General features: G+C 50.1%; 1 protein-coding gene across 7 annotated transcripts in view; it reads left to right on the top strand.

The window, feature by feature from the left end:
• ARSG (arylsulfatase G) overlaps window positions 1-18,059 on the top strand; it is a 101,562-nt gene that overhangs the window by 67,148 nt on the left and 16,355 nt on the right. For all 7 annotated transcript variants that reach the window (XR_009400544.1, XR_009400545.1, XM_059381113.1 and 4 more), the window contains 3 exons: window positions 348-485; window positions 7,711-7,907; window positions 8,830-8,910. Coding sequence is in view for 5 of the 7 variants with exons in the window: in XM_059381113.1 (XP_059237096.1) it covers window positions 348-485; window positions 7,711-7,907; window positions 8,830-8,910 (416 nt within the window). In the remaining 2 variants the exon portion in view is untranslated. The remainder of the gene's footprint in view (window positions 1-347; window positions 486-7,710; window positions 7,908-8,829; window positions 8,911-18,059) is intronic.

Below are 18,059 nucleotides of genomic sequence, written 5' to 3'. Positions count from 1 at the left end.
TGGCAGCTATTGGTTGGCTGTGGGACTCAGCTTGAGTAATTTAGTTTGTCTGGACCTCAGTTTCTTTTGCAACAAAATGGGATAATGTCTGTAGCTCAGGGAAGTCTTTGTGAGCTTTGCAGAGTGGCCAGACTTGTCCAAGGAGCATAAAAGTCTGTTAGAAGGAAAGGGAAGAAGGTATTTTATTGATTTTGTCCTGGAGGAAATGACAGATGGGAAAAATCATCTGGGGCAGATTATTAAGTGTTTTGTGTTCATGCACATCGCATCGCTGCATAAAAGCATTTTCTTTGACATGACGGCTACTTAGGTCATGGAAATGAATACCATCTGTGGTTTCCACACAGAAACCTTGAGAGGGACTGTTACACCGATGTGGCCCTTCCTCTCTATGAAAACCTCAACATCGTGGAGCAGCCCGTGAACCTGAGCAGCCTGGCGCAAAAGTATGCCGAGAAAGCTACCCAGTTCATCCAGCATGCAAGGTAAGAGCCCCCTGGCTCCCCGGGGCTGCCCCCTGACCCCCCACCCCACATGTCCCCTGGCCTCAGGGCCCCCGTGCTGGAGTTCCTTTGCGTAACAAAGATGGATGCGTGTCTGTTCCCTGGAGAACAGTCTCCCCTTTGATCTGCAGGCCTGGGTGAGAAGCTCTGCAGGTATCTTCCGAGAGTTCCTGGGAGCGTTCCCCATCCTGGCTCAGATAGTGATGTGTTGTCATTATCATTCTTTCCTCTCCTCTAAGCTCCTGGACGTAGGGCCCGCCACTGTGTTCTAGGCACTCAAGCATTTGTTGATTCATTAATTGGCAGGGTGGATTAGCTTCGTACTGCTGCGGTAACAAACGCACCGCCGGCTTACTGGCTAAAACAGCAGCAGTTTACTCTCCTCCAGATCTGGAAGCTGGACTCCCGTAATGAGTCCAATGGGGCTAAAATCAAGGTATCAGCGGGGCTATCCTCTGGAGGTTCTAGGGGAAGAATGTTTCTTGGCTCTTCTGTCTTCTCTTCCGGCTTAGGGCTCCACCATTCTCATCTCCCCTTCTATCATCCCTTTGTGTTCTTGTCTTCTGTAGTCAAATCTCCCTCTGCCTCCCTCTTTTAAGGACACTTGCAGTTATGTGTAGGGTCTTCCAGCTGAATCCAAGATCATCTCCCTATCTCCAGATCCTTAATTCAGTTTCACCTGCAACGTCTCTTTTGCCATAACATGTAACACTCGCAGATTCCTGGGATGGGACCCAAGATACCTTTGGGGGTCATTGTTCAGTGTAACACACACGGGCTACAAACTCCAGCATCTGCAGGGCCCTGGTAGCTTCGGAGGGAAGCAGGCTAAGTGTAAGGCATTAAGGAGAGATAGGGCTTATGGTGAACTTGAAAGCACAGGCCCCCTCTAAGGGAACATCTGCTACCTGCCTGGGTAGGTAGCTCTGGCTGCCTGGGGCTTCTTTAAGGAATGGGAGCCGAGACGATCAGATCCTTCTCTTTCACAAGACACATGAGCTACCTGGCCCATGTGTGGAATCTCCTGATATTTAAATGTTAGAACTGACTCATGAAGAATAACAAAACACTGAAAGCAGAACCATGCCTCACCCCTGGGTGCGCACCCCCAGGCAGTGGGGTGCAGGCTTGTGCCCACTCCGGGTTGCCTCACCCCTCCCACCTCGGCCTCACCCGACCCTTCACAACTGCTTTTGCTCTGGCCTCTTCCGAGCCTGGGTGTGCTCAGCTCATCTTTCTCCCAAGACTGCAAACTCCTCCAGGGTGGTGGGATATCTTCCAGCAGGTTCTTTGGTATTCCCCACAGCCTTAGCCTAAGAAGGCAAGAAGAAACCTGTTGCATGCCTGTCTGCTTGTGCAGAATTAAAAATGGACTCCACCTGCAGATCACTGAGCATATCGGTCCTTGACTGTACAAGAATGGCCCCAACCCCTTGCTCAGCCACAGATTTTTCTGGAGAGCAGGACAACAGGCAGAGCAGAGGCAGTGATTTATTCCTAATTATAAAACCTCCTTATGGCCTAAATCTGGAGATAGCCTATTGGGGCTTCAAGGATCGCAGCTTAAAAGTTTTCAGGGCTTTCTGAGAAATGCTGGCTTTTTTCCCCAGGTAGCGGCTGATATGAAACAGGCAAGACCCTCTCCCATCTGGAGGGTTGAACACGTCTCTCTGCTCCTTGGAGCTTGGAGATGGTTCGGATCCCTGTATCCCGGACAGGTGGATGCTTCATGGCTGGTAGGGACAGTTCAGTCCTCAGTGCTTGGGACAGCACAGAGCCCTCAGAGGAATGGCAGCCCGCCGGGGACGAGGGAGGAGCCCACGTGCTCTCATGTGGGCACGGTGCTCTTCGTCCACCAGTTAACTAATCACTTACAAGACAGACAAATCCATGAACAACCTCCTTATCATATAAAAAAGGTGAAGCGTTTCCTAATTTATTAATTAGTTATTAAGTAAAAAGTCACATGAATCCCTTTGCCTTTTGACCTTATGGAAAAGAATCCTCAGGCGTGCTGATTTCTTTAGGATTTGACTTGCCAATTCATCCTTGATTTTTGGAACACCAGCAAGAAGGGGCCCCTAGATCAGCACTCCTCCACTGTGACCCTTGCCCCCAGGGCCAGGCCCTCCCCCACCTAGGCCTGTGTGTCAAAACTACTAGGAGTCACAAGAGTGAGGTATCCTGCTTCCCCATGCAAGAAGCCCTCCCGTGACTTCTGCAAAAGTTTCTACTTAGATCATTAGATGTATTTCGACCCCTGACCTGGCAGCATGCCCAAAGCTAACCCTTGATCTGGATGTTTCAAACAGCCCGGAAAGCTCTTAACTGACAAAAAAGAGAGAAGATGTCATAGGCTCCTGGGTCACGAAGCTGCCAGTCCTGTTGCCGCCCCGCCGCCTCAGGGTCTGGGATGGTATGCTGAGCCTGCATAGGGAATTCAAGTGTGCTGGGCCTAGGCATAAGCAACAGCTCAGGATATCTGAAATCAGAGTGAATAGTCAACGCGACAGAGCGTTCCTCATTCAGTACTAGGTCCCAGAGGGGCACGGGTGACAGACAAGCCCCCCTGCCTCTCTGGGCTGGAGCCAAGGAACCATATCAAAGTCTCGATTCCCTCCCATACTTGACTCCTTGACCCTCCCCCTGCATCACCCTCCCCCTGCTCGTCTGCCTCTCACCTTCCATTCACCCAGCGCTCAGCTGTACCCACCAACCCGGCACCTGCATCAGGGCTCCGGGTTCAGGAGAAGCTCATGCCCACTCCCCAGCCCCTTCTTTCCCCTCTCTCCTGTGCCAAGGCGCCGATGAATACAGAGTGAGGCAAAGAAGGAGCTAAGGAGCAGCTGGGCAGTGGGTCTGGAGTCGTCTTCTCCTGCAGCTTCTCCCTGGTGCTGTTCTGCCTGCCCCCAGTGGCCACCTGCACAGCCCACCTGTAGCCCCTGGGCTGTAGGCCTCACCGTCGTAGGGATCTCTTGCCTCACCCGAGACCCAGCTTGGTTCCCCCATGACACCGTCCCACAGCACCCTTGTATGTAGTTCTTCTCCATTACTGCTATTAATTTGTAAGTAATTATCTGATTCAATTTTTAGTTGCATTTTCCTCTCCTGTTTCCAATCCGATGTGAAGCTCTAAGAAGGTAGAAATCCTGTTATGTTCCTGGCTCTATCCCCAGTGCCGGGGGCCTATTTAGAACTTAATAAATATTCACAGAATGAGTGAGTAACGAGTGAGTGATTTTATCTCGCCCTAAAGATGTGCCATGTTGTGCTAGGGGTACAGACGTGAATTAGATCTGTCCTCGCTTTTGAGTGGCTCGCAAGCTAGTAGGGAGCAGATTTGTGGAAAGCCAACTTTCACCCAGTGTGTATCATCAATGCTGATGAGGACGGTGAGGGAGGGGGAAGACGGGCAGGCAGCAGGAAGCCATCCGTGATCTGGGAGCAGAGGAGGGGTGTTGGCTTTTGAGCTAAAACTTAAGAATTGAGTAAATGTTTTTAGGCAAGATACCAGGAAGTTACTGCCAGAGAGGAATTTCATGACCAAGTCACAGGAGGGCAGAAGGTGAGGTGTTTGAGAAGCTGGCCTATATAGGAAGAGTCTCTGGGCAGGAAGAAGGTTAGGGCCGGAAGGGACCCAGGTTGGGAATGGCCTCGAATGCTGGGCTGCTGGGTGGGGCTGCAGTGGAGCCCCCGTGTGCTTCTGAACAAGGACCTGGGTTCACGTCTGGCTTTGAGAACAGTGTCTTGAATACTGAAGCCCAGAGAAAGATGGAGAAATGTGGAGGCAAGTCCATTCCAGAGAGACCCTTTGTCCAAGCCGGAAGCCAACCAGGCAGATGCCTACCCCTCCCGGTTCCACCTGCAGGTCTGGCTCTCTGGCCAAGTGCATACTGGGGACCTTTTCTGAGAGGTCTTTCTAACTCAGCTCAGATGATGTTGTCCATAGTTGGCTGTCCTGGGTTTTAATCTGTAGCACGCCTTCGTGCCGTGCCCCATCCTCTCTCTCTCTCGGAATGTCCCGACGTCTGACTTTGTTTTTCTTCTCTGCTCACTCACTACTCCACTCGTTTTGCCACACCAATTATGTGTCCCCTTTAGAAATCTCTGAAAACAGAGACAAACAAACAGAAAAAAAAAAATCACCCTGAATGCCACACCCCAGACATAATACCCTTTTGGTAGATTTGAGCAAGTTCTTCTAGCCTCATTCTGTGTTGGTGCCTAAACATACATATGTGTGTGTGTGTGTAATATATATCAAATATCAAATACATGTATTATATATAATATATAATAAAATATGTAATAAGTATATAAATATATATTTAAATATATCAAAAGACATAATCAGCTTTTCTTTTCTAGAAAGCAGCAGACTTCCTCCACTCCTTATGATTATATTACTGTTTTTATGTGCAACACAGCAGCGTACTGCAGGGCTGGCTTGGGGGATAGGTGCACCCAAGGAGTCAGCATGCATGGTTTCCGCATGATGCTGTCTCCCTGAGTTCTAGCGTGGCATCAGGATGTGGGTAAAGAGGTATACCCTGAGCACCACACATCATGTATTATTCAGAATTGTCAATAACAAGGCTATCATTAATTAACTATAGGCAGTTAACAATCACAGCTCTATTGGGGGTGGGGGCGGGGTGAAAGCGTCCCCATCGTAGAGATGACAGAAGTGAAGTTAATTGCCAAGGGTTGCACAGCCATGAAATAAAAATCCCAGGGATTTGGAGGCAAGGGTCCGGAGCATGTGCTTTCTGTCTGCAGCTTTTGTTTAGCCTGGCGCACGTCTCTCAGCCTCTGGCCTGGGGTGCTGACAGGACTTTGATTAAAGGTGGAAGCTTAGAGACTCATGATGGGGATGGGACAAAGTGTGGGCAGTGGAACCTCCCCCACCCCCCACCTGGTAAATAAGTAGCAACCAGCACTCTATGGCAGAGCAGGGAAGCCCTGATTTGGAACATTTGTCCATTTCTGTGGTGTGAATAGTCTCACATTGGCTAATTTCAGGCCACAAACAAGATGTCACCAAATGTGGATTTGGTAAGAGATGCGCTAAAGGACACGGTCAATGGCCTTGGCACCACACAGATGCAAAAGATAATCTCAAGGCATGCATAGTAGCAAAACATAGCGGAATAATCAGGAAGCGATAAATTGTAAGAATTTATGATTTCGGCTTCTTACATGATTTATTTCACTATAAGCTGATATCGTTTAATTTTTAATGATGATCATGTGTAACAACTAGCTTGCAAAATCCCTGGAGCTGGACCCCACTTCAGCTGCACACCACTGCCACGTGGTGTCTACCTGTTAGAAACAGGAGCCCCCTCTGGGTGGTTGCTGATCTCTGCCAGGGCACCTGGGGTGGCCGGTGGACTGTGGGCTGGAATTAGGCATTTAATTATTCTCTCAGCAGGATGTCCTGGCGCAGGACACAACCTATACAACTGTACATTATCATCCCTGGGAGAACAGGCAACAGACATGAAATCAGCACTAGCTGCCACCACATCCATCCACCAGGCTGAGCATATTCTCTATCTGTGCGGTCCAAGATGGTAGCCACCAGCCACCCATGGCTCCTGAGCATTTGAAATAGTTGGCTTGGATGACCGAAACACTGAATTGAATAGATAATATATATCATATAATATATAGAATTTTTATTTATGTCTATATAGTGATAAATAGACATAACATGAAACTGACCCCCTGAAGTGAACATTTCAGAGGCATTAAGGACATTCACATTGTTAGACAACCGTCACTGGCATCCGTCTGCAGAACTTTTTCTCACCATCCTAAACTGAAACTCTGTGCTCATTAGAAGCCAGTTTCCCCTTCCCTCCAGTCTCAGTGTCCTGCTTCCTAGCTCTACGAAGTTGACCATTCTCTGGACCTTCTCTAGGTGGCATCCTGCAGTGTTCGTCCTTTGGTGCCTGGCTTTTTTCACTTAGCATAGCGTCTTCAAGGCTCATCTGTACATTAGCTGGTGAGACAATGAATTCTTCATTTTATTTAGTTTTCATTCATTGAAACCTAAATAGCTGTACGTGAGACGTGGCTGCTGTATTGGGCGACGCGGCCCTAGAAATGTTGCCGAGAAACTGTCGGTTAAGATGGAGGCGAGGTCCTAGTCGTGGGACTTGTGTCCTGACTTTTATGCCTGTTGACAATGAGAGCTGAATACAGGCACAGTCCCGGGAGCCAGGACGCGGGGAACAGTGCGTTTGAGGCCGAGCTGGGGACCACTCAGAGGACTTGACATGGGCTGGTGTAAATTGGGCTAAGCTAATACAGGGCCATCGTGAAACTCTTATCTCTGGGGGGGGGCGGGGAGTGGGGTAGCTGGTGTAGAAAAGACCCAGGCTTCTGTCACTTCTCTGTTCCAACGTAATAGATCCCCTAAAAGACACCCTGCCCAGCAGGTGTGGTCTGTGGGGGCTCTATGATATTCCCTGCAGTTTCAGAAGGGGCGAGGCTGGATCCTGGTCCTTGCCTGGGGGTGGGCATGGGGGACAGTCAGGAAGCCAAGAACCTGGGCTCTCTCCATGCTCTGGAGGGGAATTGGTGGGGTTAGAATAGGAGCAGCCAGCACCTGGGCGTCTAACAGGGCCTTGTTCTAGAGATTCCCGATGCTCACATGTGCCCTTGAAATTGCCTGTGGTCAATGCGAGTCATCCACTCATCTCCTAGAAAGGGCAGAGGCTGGGAATGAATGTAAGGGCCTGAAGGTTGCAAAAGAGCAGAGACAGTTTTAAACTACATCTATCCTGGATTCTAAAGTGCAGCAGGTCAGCCAGATGGGAATTTGAATCCAGATTCTATCACTTGCTATTTTAGGTAACCTTGGGCAAGTCCCATCATCTCCCCGAGCCTCTGATGCTTCATCTGGGAAAGGGAACTTGAGGGTTACCACGACGGTGAATTTAGACAGCACGAATCACATTTAATAAGCTCCAAGTCAGTGACAGGGGACACTCACAATGATTACGAGGACTCCCAGTTTTTAACTGGCTAACCAGGTGACCTCTACCTTCCCTAGGAAGGCTGTAGACCGATGTGTGCTTCCTGAGCATAGGGCCGAGGGTGTCCTGGGGCTCTTCTCTGAGGCAAAGGAGAGCCACAGAGACCCTTGACAAGCCTGCGGAGCCTTCTGGAAAATCACCTCTTGGCTCTCCCATTTCAGCGCCAGCGGAAGGCCCTTCCTGCTGTACATGGGCCTGTCCCATATGCACGTGCCCTTATCCAGAACGCAGCTCTCAGCAGACTCACAGGGCCAGAGGCCATACGGCGCCAGTCTCCGGGAGATGGACAGCCTGGTGGGCCAGATCAAGGACAAAGTTGACCACACAGCGAAAGAAAACACATTCCTCTGGTTTACAGGTGAAGTAGTCAAACCCAGCCAGCTCACTGAGATCTAATGGATAACCCTGCCCACCCCTGCTCTGAAGAGCAGAATCCGGCTGAGTGATCCTTTTTCACGGGGCAGGGGGCTTGCTTTGAACTTGGCGTCCTGCTAGTGTTTTTTGGCCTGAGTGCCGAACACCTGCCCACTGGGGCCTCTAAGGCTGAGCCGCTGGAAGAGTTTGCAGAGAGCAGGTACCCTGCCGGCCTCTTCTGTATTGAGTTAGGGCCATCTGGCAGTGACTTTGACTTTGCAAACCTGTGTAGGCCTTGAGTGGTGCTCAGGTTCCCTCCTCACCGTCTTCCCAGTCCCAAAGACTCCAGTCACTACCGGTCACCAGGTCATATCTTCTGGATGAGTGGGCTGAACTAGAGAGCTGTAGAAAGGGCCTATCCAGGCATTGTGGGTCCTGGGTGCCTGTCTGGAATGGGGGCACTGGTTGCAAGCCCTGCTCTTGGGGCAGGCAGGGACTCGGGCGGGGACTCGTGCCGGGACTCTTTACCGTCTCTGAGCCTGTTTCCTCACCTACAAAACTGAGCTCACGGTAGGGTCTACTGCATACTGTGTTGGACGATCATGAGATATGTCGGGGAGGCACTGGGTGCCCCCTAGGCGCTCAGGAAAGAGCTGCAGGGCTAAGGACGGTAATAAAACTATATAAAAGATAATAGTATCTAAGATGAGAATGTCCCCCTGGGGCTAACTCGGGGCAGGGAAAGCCCACCTCTATGAGCGCCCCGTAGAGGCAAGCCTCTTATGACAGGTCATTCTTCAGGGGCAGGGATGATACATGTTTTTAGAGATTCTTCTCTGAGACAGGGTATGGGTCCAGGGAGAGAGAATTGGCAAAAGCATCCATGAGCCTATCAATCGCTACATGTTGCTTCTTTTGGTTTCCAGGAGACAACGGCCCGTGGGCGCAGAAGTGTGAGCTGGCAGGTAGCGTGGGTCCCTTCACTGGATCGTGGCAAGTTCATCAAGGTAGGGACTCAGCTGGGATTGGCGCCTCATACTGGGGATGCTGAGCCCAGGCTGGCTGTGGGGTCTGTCTCTGGGAGGATCTGCTTCTCTGCAGGCCTTCTGGCTGGCCATCATTACGAAACCCAGAAAAGCTGTTCACCAGCCACCAGCTCCTGGGGAAGAAATCAATAGAGAGATGAGAGTTTCTACTGAGCCTGGCCACCCCACGTCCCACCGCCCTGGACTCCCTTGGGATGGGCCCTCAGTCCGACCTTCCAACAAATACGCTTCACCTTGACTTTCATCCCACTGCCCCTGCTCGTCCTCTTTCCTTTTTTATTTTTTTTCAGTCCTCCCTCCGTCCATCCAACCAGGGATTCATTTCATCCATTCAGGAAACATTCAGGGCATAAATATGCAAGGTCTTTATACACATTATCCCTAACACCTCTATTTACATATGAAGAAGGAGAGCCTCAGGGAAGCTAATAACTTGACCAGGGTCACACATCTTGTGGGGGGGCAGGCTTGCTCCCTAGGTTCAAGTCAGTGAGCTGCCCACTGCATGACACTGCCTCTTTCCACTTACACCTTCCTCAGCGCCCTGCTCAGTGCCCATGTGCTCTGGGAAAGCTGCCCTTCAAGGACCTCCCTTTCTAAGACAGCTGCTGAGCTGGGGACAGTTTGGCAGTAAGGACCGAAGGCTTGGAAAATATGCCTGCTGATGCATCAGTTCTTCCTGATTAGCCAAGTGCACAGTAATAGATGTGAAAGGATGGTCATCACATGGGTTTTTTAAAAAAATAGTTGGACTTTACCCAACTGTCCAGCGAGAGAAGAGTGCTTAAGGAAATGGTGATAAGCACATTTAAGGAGATTCTCGGGAACTGCTGGAATGATGCATATTATTGACCTGGAAACACTTGTCTTAAATACTCCTCAGTGAGTAAAGCAGGTTACAAAGCAATATATAAAGTTTGATTTTATTATATGAAAACAAGCATACTAATCCTCAGGATCAGTCTTGAGAGAGGTATCAAAAGTTAACAAAAAACTACCTTTGGGTGGGGGACGGAGGGTTTATGTGTGATTTTTTTTTTTTTTTTGGTATAACAAACTGGTCTTATTTGTGTCCTAAATAATTAAAATAAATCTTTTTGAAGGCGGTTATATCCAGGAGATTCAGAGGTGGGCTTGGGGGATTCCCCCTTCCCCAGGCTGGGCTTTCCCACTGTCCAGCCTCCTGGGCTATGGCTTCCACTGTCTCCAGGTCAGAGGACACAAACTGCTTTTCCTGTTAGTCTGGCAGAATATCTGTAGTTACCTAGAAGCTAGAATGTTTGCGTATCTCATGTCTGGAAGTGCGACCATTGTCACTTTCAACCTGCTGTTGGTCCAGTCAGATCCCCGGAGAACTTCACAGGTGACGTGTCTGTGGCCAGGTCTTGTGCCTGGAGCCTCGAGTTGGGGGTCAGGAGAACTGGGTGCCCCACTCCCTCCCCATTTGGTGATGGGTCAGCTTCATTTTCACCGGTTGTTTCTCTCCAAACGTAGCAACCGCTTTGACCAGTCTCATTCAGGAACGCTCTCCAGAGAAATGGGCAGAAAAAGCTGCCAGGCCGAGAGGAGGGTATAAATGTGCCTCGTCCTTGTAGCAGTAGGCTAGAGAGGTGGGGCGGGAGCCGGGAGGGGTTTGCGTTAGCTGATTGTAATTGCTCCTCTCGCAGGCCAAGGCTACTGGCTGCAGTGTTCAGTTGGAAAGCCTGAACGAACCTGGAGTCAGGATTCTTGAGGGTAAAATTCCAGAAGGCTATGGAGATCTTGGCTGGGGCGGCTCGGCCTACGTCAGTATGTGGTTCCTCTGGAGATAGCTCTCCTTTCCCTAAGAAGGTGACCTCTGATCTCCTATCTAGACCAGCCTTATCTTGTCTCTCTCCCCTTTATGAGACAGTTTGGAAATAGTGAGTTAGGTATTGCAATGGGGCATGGGGCTCTCTTCTTTGAGGAAAGTTCTTTGCCCCGTGAGAAACACAATTTTGAGGGGGGCCTGGATGGCTCAGTTGGTTAAGCTTCCAGCTCTTGGTTTTGGCTCAGGTCATGATCTCAGGGTCGGGGGGATTGAGTCCCGTGCCGGGCTCTCTGCTGACACAAAGGTCAACAATGCACCTGACTTTAAGGAGGGACGGTCTGGAGTAGTGTTTCCCATATTTTAATGCGCAGACAGTCCCCTGGGGATCCTGCAGTTCGGACTCAGCAAGTTCGTGTGGCCACGGACATGTTGCCTTTCTAATAGGTTCCTAGGGGACACTGAGCTGGCTTGTCCAGGGATCAACTCCTGGAACCGCCAAGCCTGAATATCCATGCGGAAACCATATGGGCCTAGAACTTTCAGATTGAGACCAGTAGTTGCCAGACTGTGGTCCCAGACACGCAACAGTAGTGCAACCTGAGAACTTGTTAGATGCGTGAGTTCTAGGACCTCACCCTGGACCTACTGAGTCAGAAGCTCTGGGGTGAGATCCTGGCAATCTGTGTTTTACTGTGTCCTTCAGGTGATTTTTGATGCAGATGAAAAATCGGAGCCCCGCCTGTCGAGAGCTACCCTTTCTCGTATGCCAGACACCCTGGCCACACTTCAAGGTCTCGGAAGCCACATGTGGCTGGTGGCTGCCATATTGGATAGTGTGACTAGAGAACATTTCCGTCACTGCAGGCAGTTCAGTTGGACTGTGCTGGGAGCCTCCACTGACGCGGGAGATTATAATCCTGGATAAGGACTCCAAGAGAAAGGGTAGTGCAAGGGCATCTCCCTCACCAGGGAGGAAGACAAGAAGAGTTTCCCAAGTGGTTTGAGTTTCGAAGAATGAGTAGGCCATAGCTAGGGATTCGCAGGGGAGCTGCCCAGCAGCTGTGTTTGTGTCTGGAGCTCATAGGAGTGAATAAAGCAGGGGGAGACAAAGCCAAAGGGAGAGCTGAGGCCAGAGGTCAAGGGTCTTTCATTTTCCTTCAGACCATTTTGGCCTTAATTCTAAAGAAATGTAGAATCTTGGAAAGGCTTTATGAGTCCAGGCGACGTGATTACATTTTATAGACTCTGTAACAGAAGATTAACCCTATTGACGTGTACGGTTCAGTGGTGTGGAGCACATTTGGCTGCGGGTGCAGCCCTCACCTCTGCCCAGCGCCCGGCCTTCCCTCCCCCAGTGAAAACTGCCTGTACCTTCAACACTTGCCGCCCACCCCCATCTCCCAGTCTTGCCAGCCCCTTGTTGAAGTTTAGAAGACCTTTCTTATGCCAGCAGGGCTGAGGGCGGGGCGGGGGGCAAGACTTGACTCATTTCCACCAAGCCCTGGAGGTTGACTGAGAACTGCTGGTGACAGAATCCCGGCAATGTCCCTGCATTCAAAGAATGCCAGGATAGGAGGACACCTCAGCAATCTTTATCCCAGCCACCTGGTCAGCCGCACAAGGAGACTGAGGCCGAGCAGGGTGGAGGGCTTTCCGCAGCCAGCAATTGGTCAAGGGGGCCGTGTCATTCGACCTCCACCAGTTCATTACTCAACCTGCCTGATGGTTCTTACTTATGGCCTGTTATACCCGGCTAACTGCTCAGCCTTCTGGAAAATCCTGTGCTGCTTCTTCGGACCCCATGGTCATCAAGGAAAATATCTTTGGCTCCTGGAATGGTGTGAATCTTTCTGAATCTGCAGGAGGCAGAAATAGAGAGGTGTGGGAATCCAGGGGCTTTGGAAGCCCCGTTGGGGCTTGAATCTTGACTCAGCTTAAGAATCCCTGACCACTGGGCCCCTCCCCTGGACAGCCCAGTTAACTCCCCTGTAAAGTGGGTTGTAGACCCTGCTTGCACTACAGCTGGGAGAGTTGGCTGGGGTACTGCCCACGCTACCACCCAGCCTTGTACGTGTCCTTTCCTAACCCCCGTGATTCTCCATGTCTTCGTTCCCGGCTGAAAGAGACTGGTCAGTGTTAATGTCTAGCCCCACCAAAGGCCATGGGCAACTTAAATAACATACGGGTGACTTTCCAATGTTCTGAGCTTCCGTCTTGCTCTGAAGCGGGATTGCGGTCTTCTCATTTCATACTCTGGTGAATTTGGATCTTTTTCCTTGGAGCATCTATTTTAGAATATGGGTATGCCAAGGGCCACCACAGGGTCTTCAGCTCAAGCCTGTTCCTTGTGGGATGGTTGGTTAACAGTCTGAAAGCTAAACTGGTCAGTATTACTGTCTGGCCCTACCAGAAATAGCCAGTAACAGATGACGATGAAAAATGAATGTGGTATCTCCAGGAATCAGTCGGACTTACCTGTTTGTGAGAATATGACTTCTTCCCCTCTGCTGCTCTAGATGTTGCTTTCACATAGGACCAGAAAATGGAATTTTTCACTGCTAAAGCATGTGTGTGTTGTTTTTCTGATCAAGCAGAGCTAAACTATTCAAGTCAAATAAAATTATAATATTAGTAAATTTTTAAAAAGAGAACACTCTTTTTTTGGGGCGAGGCATAAACACGTGTGGCTTACTGTGTGCCTGGGGGGGTGGTGGTGGTGCACAGTACTGAATTCTTGGTGGAGAGGGGGCCAGATGCCATTCTCCTCTCTTCTCAGGAAAGCCTGAAGGTGAACTTTGCCTGGGGTAAACACTTCCCCTTCCTCATTCTCCAAACCAGCTTCCCGTCTGGCTCCTCCACACCCCTCCTCCTCCTCCCTGCTCAGAATGCTGCTTGGGGGGCTCTGGGAAGTCAGGCAGACCCCTGTGTGAAGGGGCGAGGCAGGGGGGCTCAGGGAGGCTGAGGGAGGAGGGAGGCTGGGGGTCCCTCTGGACCACCTGCTCCTCATCCAGGTTCCTCTTCAGTGGGATGCCTGCACATCTTGCTGCAAGGGGCTGGTCTTGAGAGCAGATGAAAGGGTGAAGGCAGTCAATGTTTTCGCAACAGAGGAGGACAAACAGTACCCAGAGCCCTGCTTCTTTCTCCCTCTGGCCAGCCTGCTACGTCAGGCCACGTGCTGCCTACCCTTGTTCCTGGGGCCCCGGGCCCCCCTCCTTGTCTTCCCTTTCCTATCCTGGCCAAGCTGCCTTGCTCAGCTGATGGGATGAGGCAGCGTCTCCTGGAGCAATGTCTTCGCCCTGTGCAGGAGTAAAGATGCTCCTCTGGGCTTGGCCTGCGCCCTGCAGGGGTGAGGAGAAACTGGACCAGGGAACTGGGGACAGAGCAGAACGCCCCTGCTTTCTTCCAAACCAAGAGGTCCTGAGGGGCATGCCCACGGCGGACACAGAGCCCCTCGGCCCCAGCGCAGCCCTGGCTTCCAGCAGCTGGCCCTCCCTTCCCCACTCCAGACCTATTTCCTACCCGGGACAGAACCAGCACCTTGTTTGTCCCCTAAGTGACTGCTCCTCTGTCTGGAAAATCTTTTCTTGTTTTATTTGAAGAGCAGAACTGTTCCTTCCTCCCCCTTGGTGATGAGGAAACATTCTGTTGAATTTGGCATCCTCGGCTTCTAGGAGACCTTGGTTGTTTGTAATTTGATGCTATCAGGTTGTTGCATAAGCTTTCCCACTGGGAAGCAGGCTCCGCATCCTGGGCCTTCTGTTCCGCTTGGGGCAGGGGGTGGGGTGGAGAAAGGTCAGAGGTGGGGCTGGGTGAGGGAGAGAGGGACACGGGATGCTGGCTGTTGGCCCTGGTTGGGGCGGGGGGTGTGCAGAGCCCGCTGGTGGAGACCCAGTAGAAGTCAAATTGTGTCTCCTTCTGGGACATTGGCCACCCGGCTTGGAATGTCCCCATCACTGCGTTCAAGGCCACCCCAGGCCAGCCAGAGTCCTCCGTCCAAACAGAGGCCGGTCTGCCCTGTGTTTCTAGAAAACTAGTATGCTACGGGTATCCTTGGCAAGGACACATACTTATATTTAGAAACGAAGCCTCCTTCTTTAGAAGGTTATAGAATGCCCACAGGCACGTTCTTCTACCCGACTCACAAATACAAATGCCAGGCAGGTAATATACACGAACACATGTTTGTTTTCCTAAGTTGTGGGCAGTGTTTGGGATTCGGTAAACTGGAGAGCGGGCCCTGTCTATTGGCATTCAGAATCGGTTCAGAAAATACTGTCCATGCCAAACCCGACTGTCAGAGGGCTGAATGCAGCGTGTGAGCTGCCAGCTTGCAACTTCTGCTGTTTTTCTCCCTGTAGGTAGTTTTGTTTGTTTGTTTTTGTTTTTTTTTTGAGCTTTTTTGGATGGCGCTTCTCAGGCGCTTCCGGCAGGCACTATGCCAAAGGACCTTGCACAGAACTTTATGTACATTATCTTTTTTTTTTTTTTAAGATTTTATTTATTAATTTGAGACTGCTCCTGAGCAGGGGGGAAGGGCAGAGGGAGCCAGAGAAGCAGGCTTCCTGCTGAGCAGGGAGTCCGCTGCTCAACCCTGGGTGGACTGAGCCACCCAGGGCCCCTATACCCACTATCTTATGTAACCCAGCACCCCATGAGATAAGCACATTCATTTTCCCCTTCACAGCTGAGGAGATCGAGTCTGAGGGAGGTTAAGAATTCTGTCCAAGTCCACACGTTGAGAAGGGAAGGGCAGCCAGACCTGGCTGATTCCAAAAGCATCCTCCCGCTTCCCTCACGAAGATTTCTCGAACTCTGGTCCTCGGACTGCTGGCATCCGAATCACCCAGGATCAGAGCCCCCACCCTAGCCTTAACTGAGTTAGAATCTCTTGGGGGCTCTTCCGGGGCTTCTCTTATATGGAGAACTTTTCGAACCTACTTCTTCACTGTGTGAAGAACCACTACTTCACTGTGTGACTCACTGAGGCATGGGGGGGTGTCCTCCCGGGGAAAGACGTCTCTACTCCCCAGCATGGGGGGGTGGGGAGTCCTCCTTGGCCTTGCCCGTCCTCAGCGCATCATGGAATGCCACTTCACTTCCGCAGCCAGGGAAGAACAAGAAAGCAAATTCATGAATCATGGATCTGTTTATGTTTTGGTTGCTGAGGCTAAATATTTATTGCTTTAAGTAAGAGGTTCTGCCTTAATTAGAGTCATAACTAACCACAAGGGCACTAGAATGTGTTCTCACGACCATAAGACATGCATTTCTCCCTAGACAGCCAAATGTCACGTGCCAGTGCCACTGGTCAAAGTCTTAAATAGGTTTATCGGAACTGATGGGTAGCTTCTGAAATCAAAAAGTGTGCAGAAGTTTAATTTGAAATCAGAAAGTGCCTAGAAGTTCAATTTATGGACTTAACCATTATTCTTACTTCTTGTAACTAATAGGCTTACATTTATGATCTTACAGCATAAAGGTATAAAGGTGTGGGCAGTATAAAACTTACCCTTGGGGCACCTGTCTCCCTTAGTTAAGTGTACGCCTTGCGCTCAGGTCATAATCTCAGGGCCCTGGGATCGAGCCCTGCATCTGGCTTCCTGCTCAGCAGGGAGTCTGCTTCTCCCTTTCCCCTGGTTCATTCTCTCTCTCACTCACTCTTTCACAAATAAATAAATAAAATCTTTTAAAAACCCCAAAACTTATGCTTAAAATGCATTTAAGCCACGTCTAATTTTGAAATGCACTGTGTCCACTTCCTGATTTTGCCCCTTGCGCTCCTTGCCCTTGTCCTAGCTGGGCACTCTCGTCATTACGTCACCAGGAGAGCTTTAGCAGACATTAATGTCCAGGTACCATCCCAGGCAAATTCAGTCATAATTTCTGGGAAAGGAAACTTGGCCTGGGTCTTTTTTAGAAGCTCCCTTAGGGATTCTAATATGTATTCAGGGATGGGTGGGAGTCACTGTCCTAGAATAATGGGTCAGGGGCTGGCTGTGTCATTAGGCCTGGATTTAAATCCTGAGTCTGCCGTTTGCTAGCTGTGTGACCTTTGGCCTATGACTTAGCCTCTCTCTAAGCTTCAGTTTTTTCATCTGAGGAACAGGGATAATCGTGCCTCGCTTGCAAGGTCGTCATTAGGATTAAATGAGATAATGCAGTGAAGCACTTAGCATTACACTTATAGGTACTGTAACTAGGGGCTTAGGAAGGGCTTAATAAATACTGTTACTGTAATTATTACATTTAACTCAGAACGAGTTCCCATTAGGGGGAGCAGGTATCACTGCAGAGTACTGGGGAGCCAGGGGCAGCTATCCTGGGACTCCGCTTTATCTGGTGCAGATAAACCGAAGCAAACACTGCTAGATGTTTCTAATAACCAGATGCCATGACTCTGGGGACCCACCAAAGATGCTAGTGGAATCTTTCTAAAGTTTGTCTACCTAGCAGTGCCAATGAGATACTCGAATGTAGAGCAAACAATTCCACGTTGAGGGGGATTTAAGAAAAAAACTGTTTAAATTGAAGTGTAATTCACATACCGTGTTCTGTTAGTCTCAGGTGTACAACGTCATGATTCAACAAGGGGGATCTTTTTTATAATTGGTCACTCATCCTCTGGACTCCTTTAACATAAAATTCTGCTATAGGAAGAGGTCTGTGGGCCTGGTTAGAATATGTGTGTCTTTCTCTTAAAGCCGGAAGCCACAGTGCAAAGGGCCACTGGCTGGCCAGTCGCAGCAAAACAGAGGGGATCGCTCCTCAAGTGGTCATACACAGCCATCCTCTTTCTCTTAACTCCGGAATCTTTCCATGTGGACCGTCCACTCTGTTGACCCACAGACTTTTTATAACTGGCTGGGTTCCTCCTGATTCCTCCAGCTTTCAGCCTGCTGCTGAAATAAGACAAACGTATTGAATAATTTTTTTTTTTTTCCCACTGAAAACCGAATTAGGAAAATGAGTTGCTTGAGAAAAGAGCAACACAAAGGTCATGGTGCACAGCAGAACCCCTGCTGGTGAAGGTCAGTTAGCAAAAGCATTAAGGAGGTGCTAGTGCATCCTTCTGGAAACATGCTGGAGGCAGAGACCCAGCCCTGGTGCCCGAGCCCATGGCTGTGCCCGCCCTGAGCTCCTGCCTTCCGCATGACTGTCCTCGGAACCCTTGCATGAAGGAAGAAGCATGGCTTGTCTCTTCCAACTGGGGGCTCAGCTAGTCCTTTGCATCTGTCCTCAGAGATGAAGTGAGTCTATTTGAATTTTGTGGAGCGTGGATATGCAAATACACAGGCTCCCTATTTTCAACGATCTGTCCCCC

This window comes from Mustela nigripes, chromosome 16 (assembly GCF_022355385.1).
Source record: "Mustela nigripes isolate SB6536 chromosome 16, MUSNIG.SB6536, whole genome shotgun sequence".
In the NCBI taxonomy this organism is placed as follows: domain Eukaryota; kingdom Metazoa; phylum Chordata; class Mammalia; order Carnivora; family Mustelidae; genus Mustela; species Mustela nigripes.
Note: the sequence above shows the minus strand (reverse complement) of the source record. Positions and strands in the feature narration are given on the sequence as shown.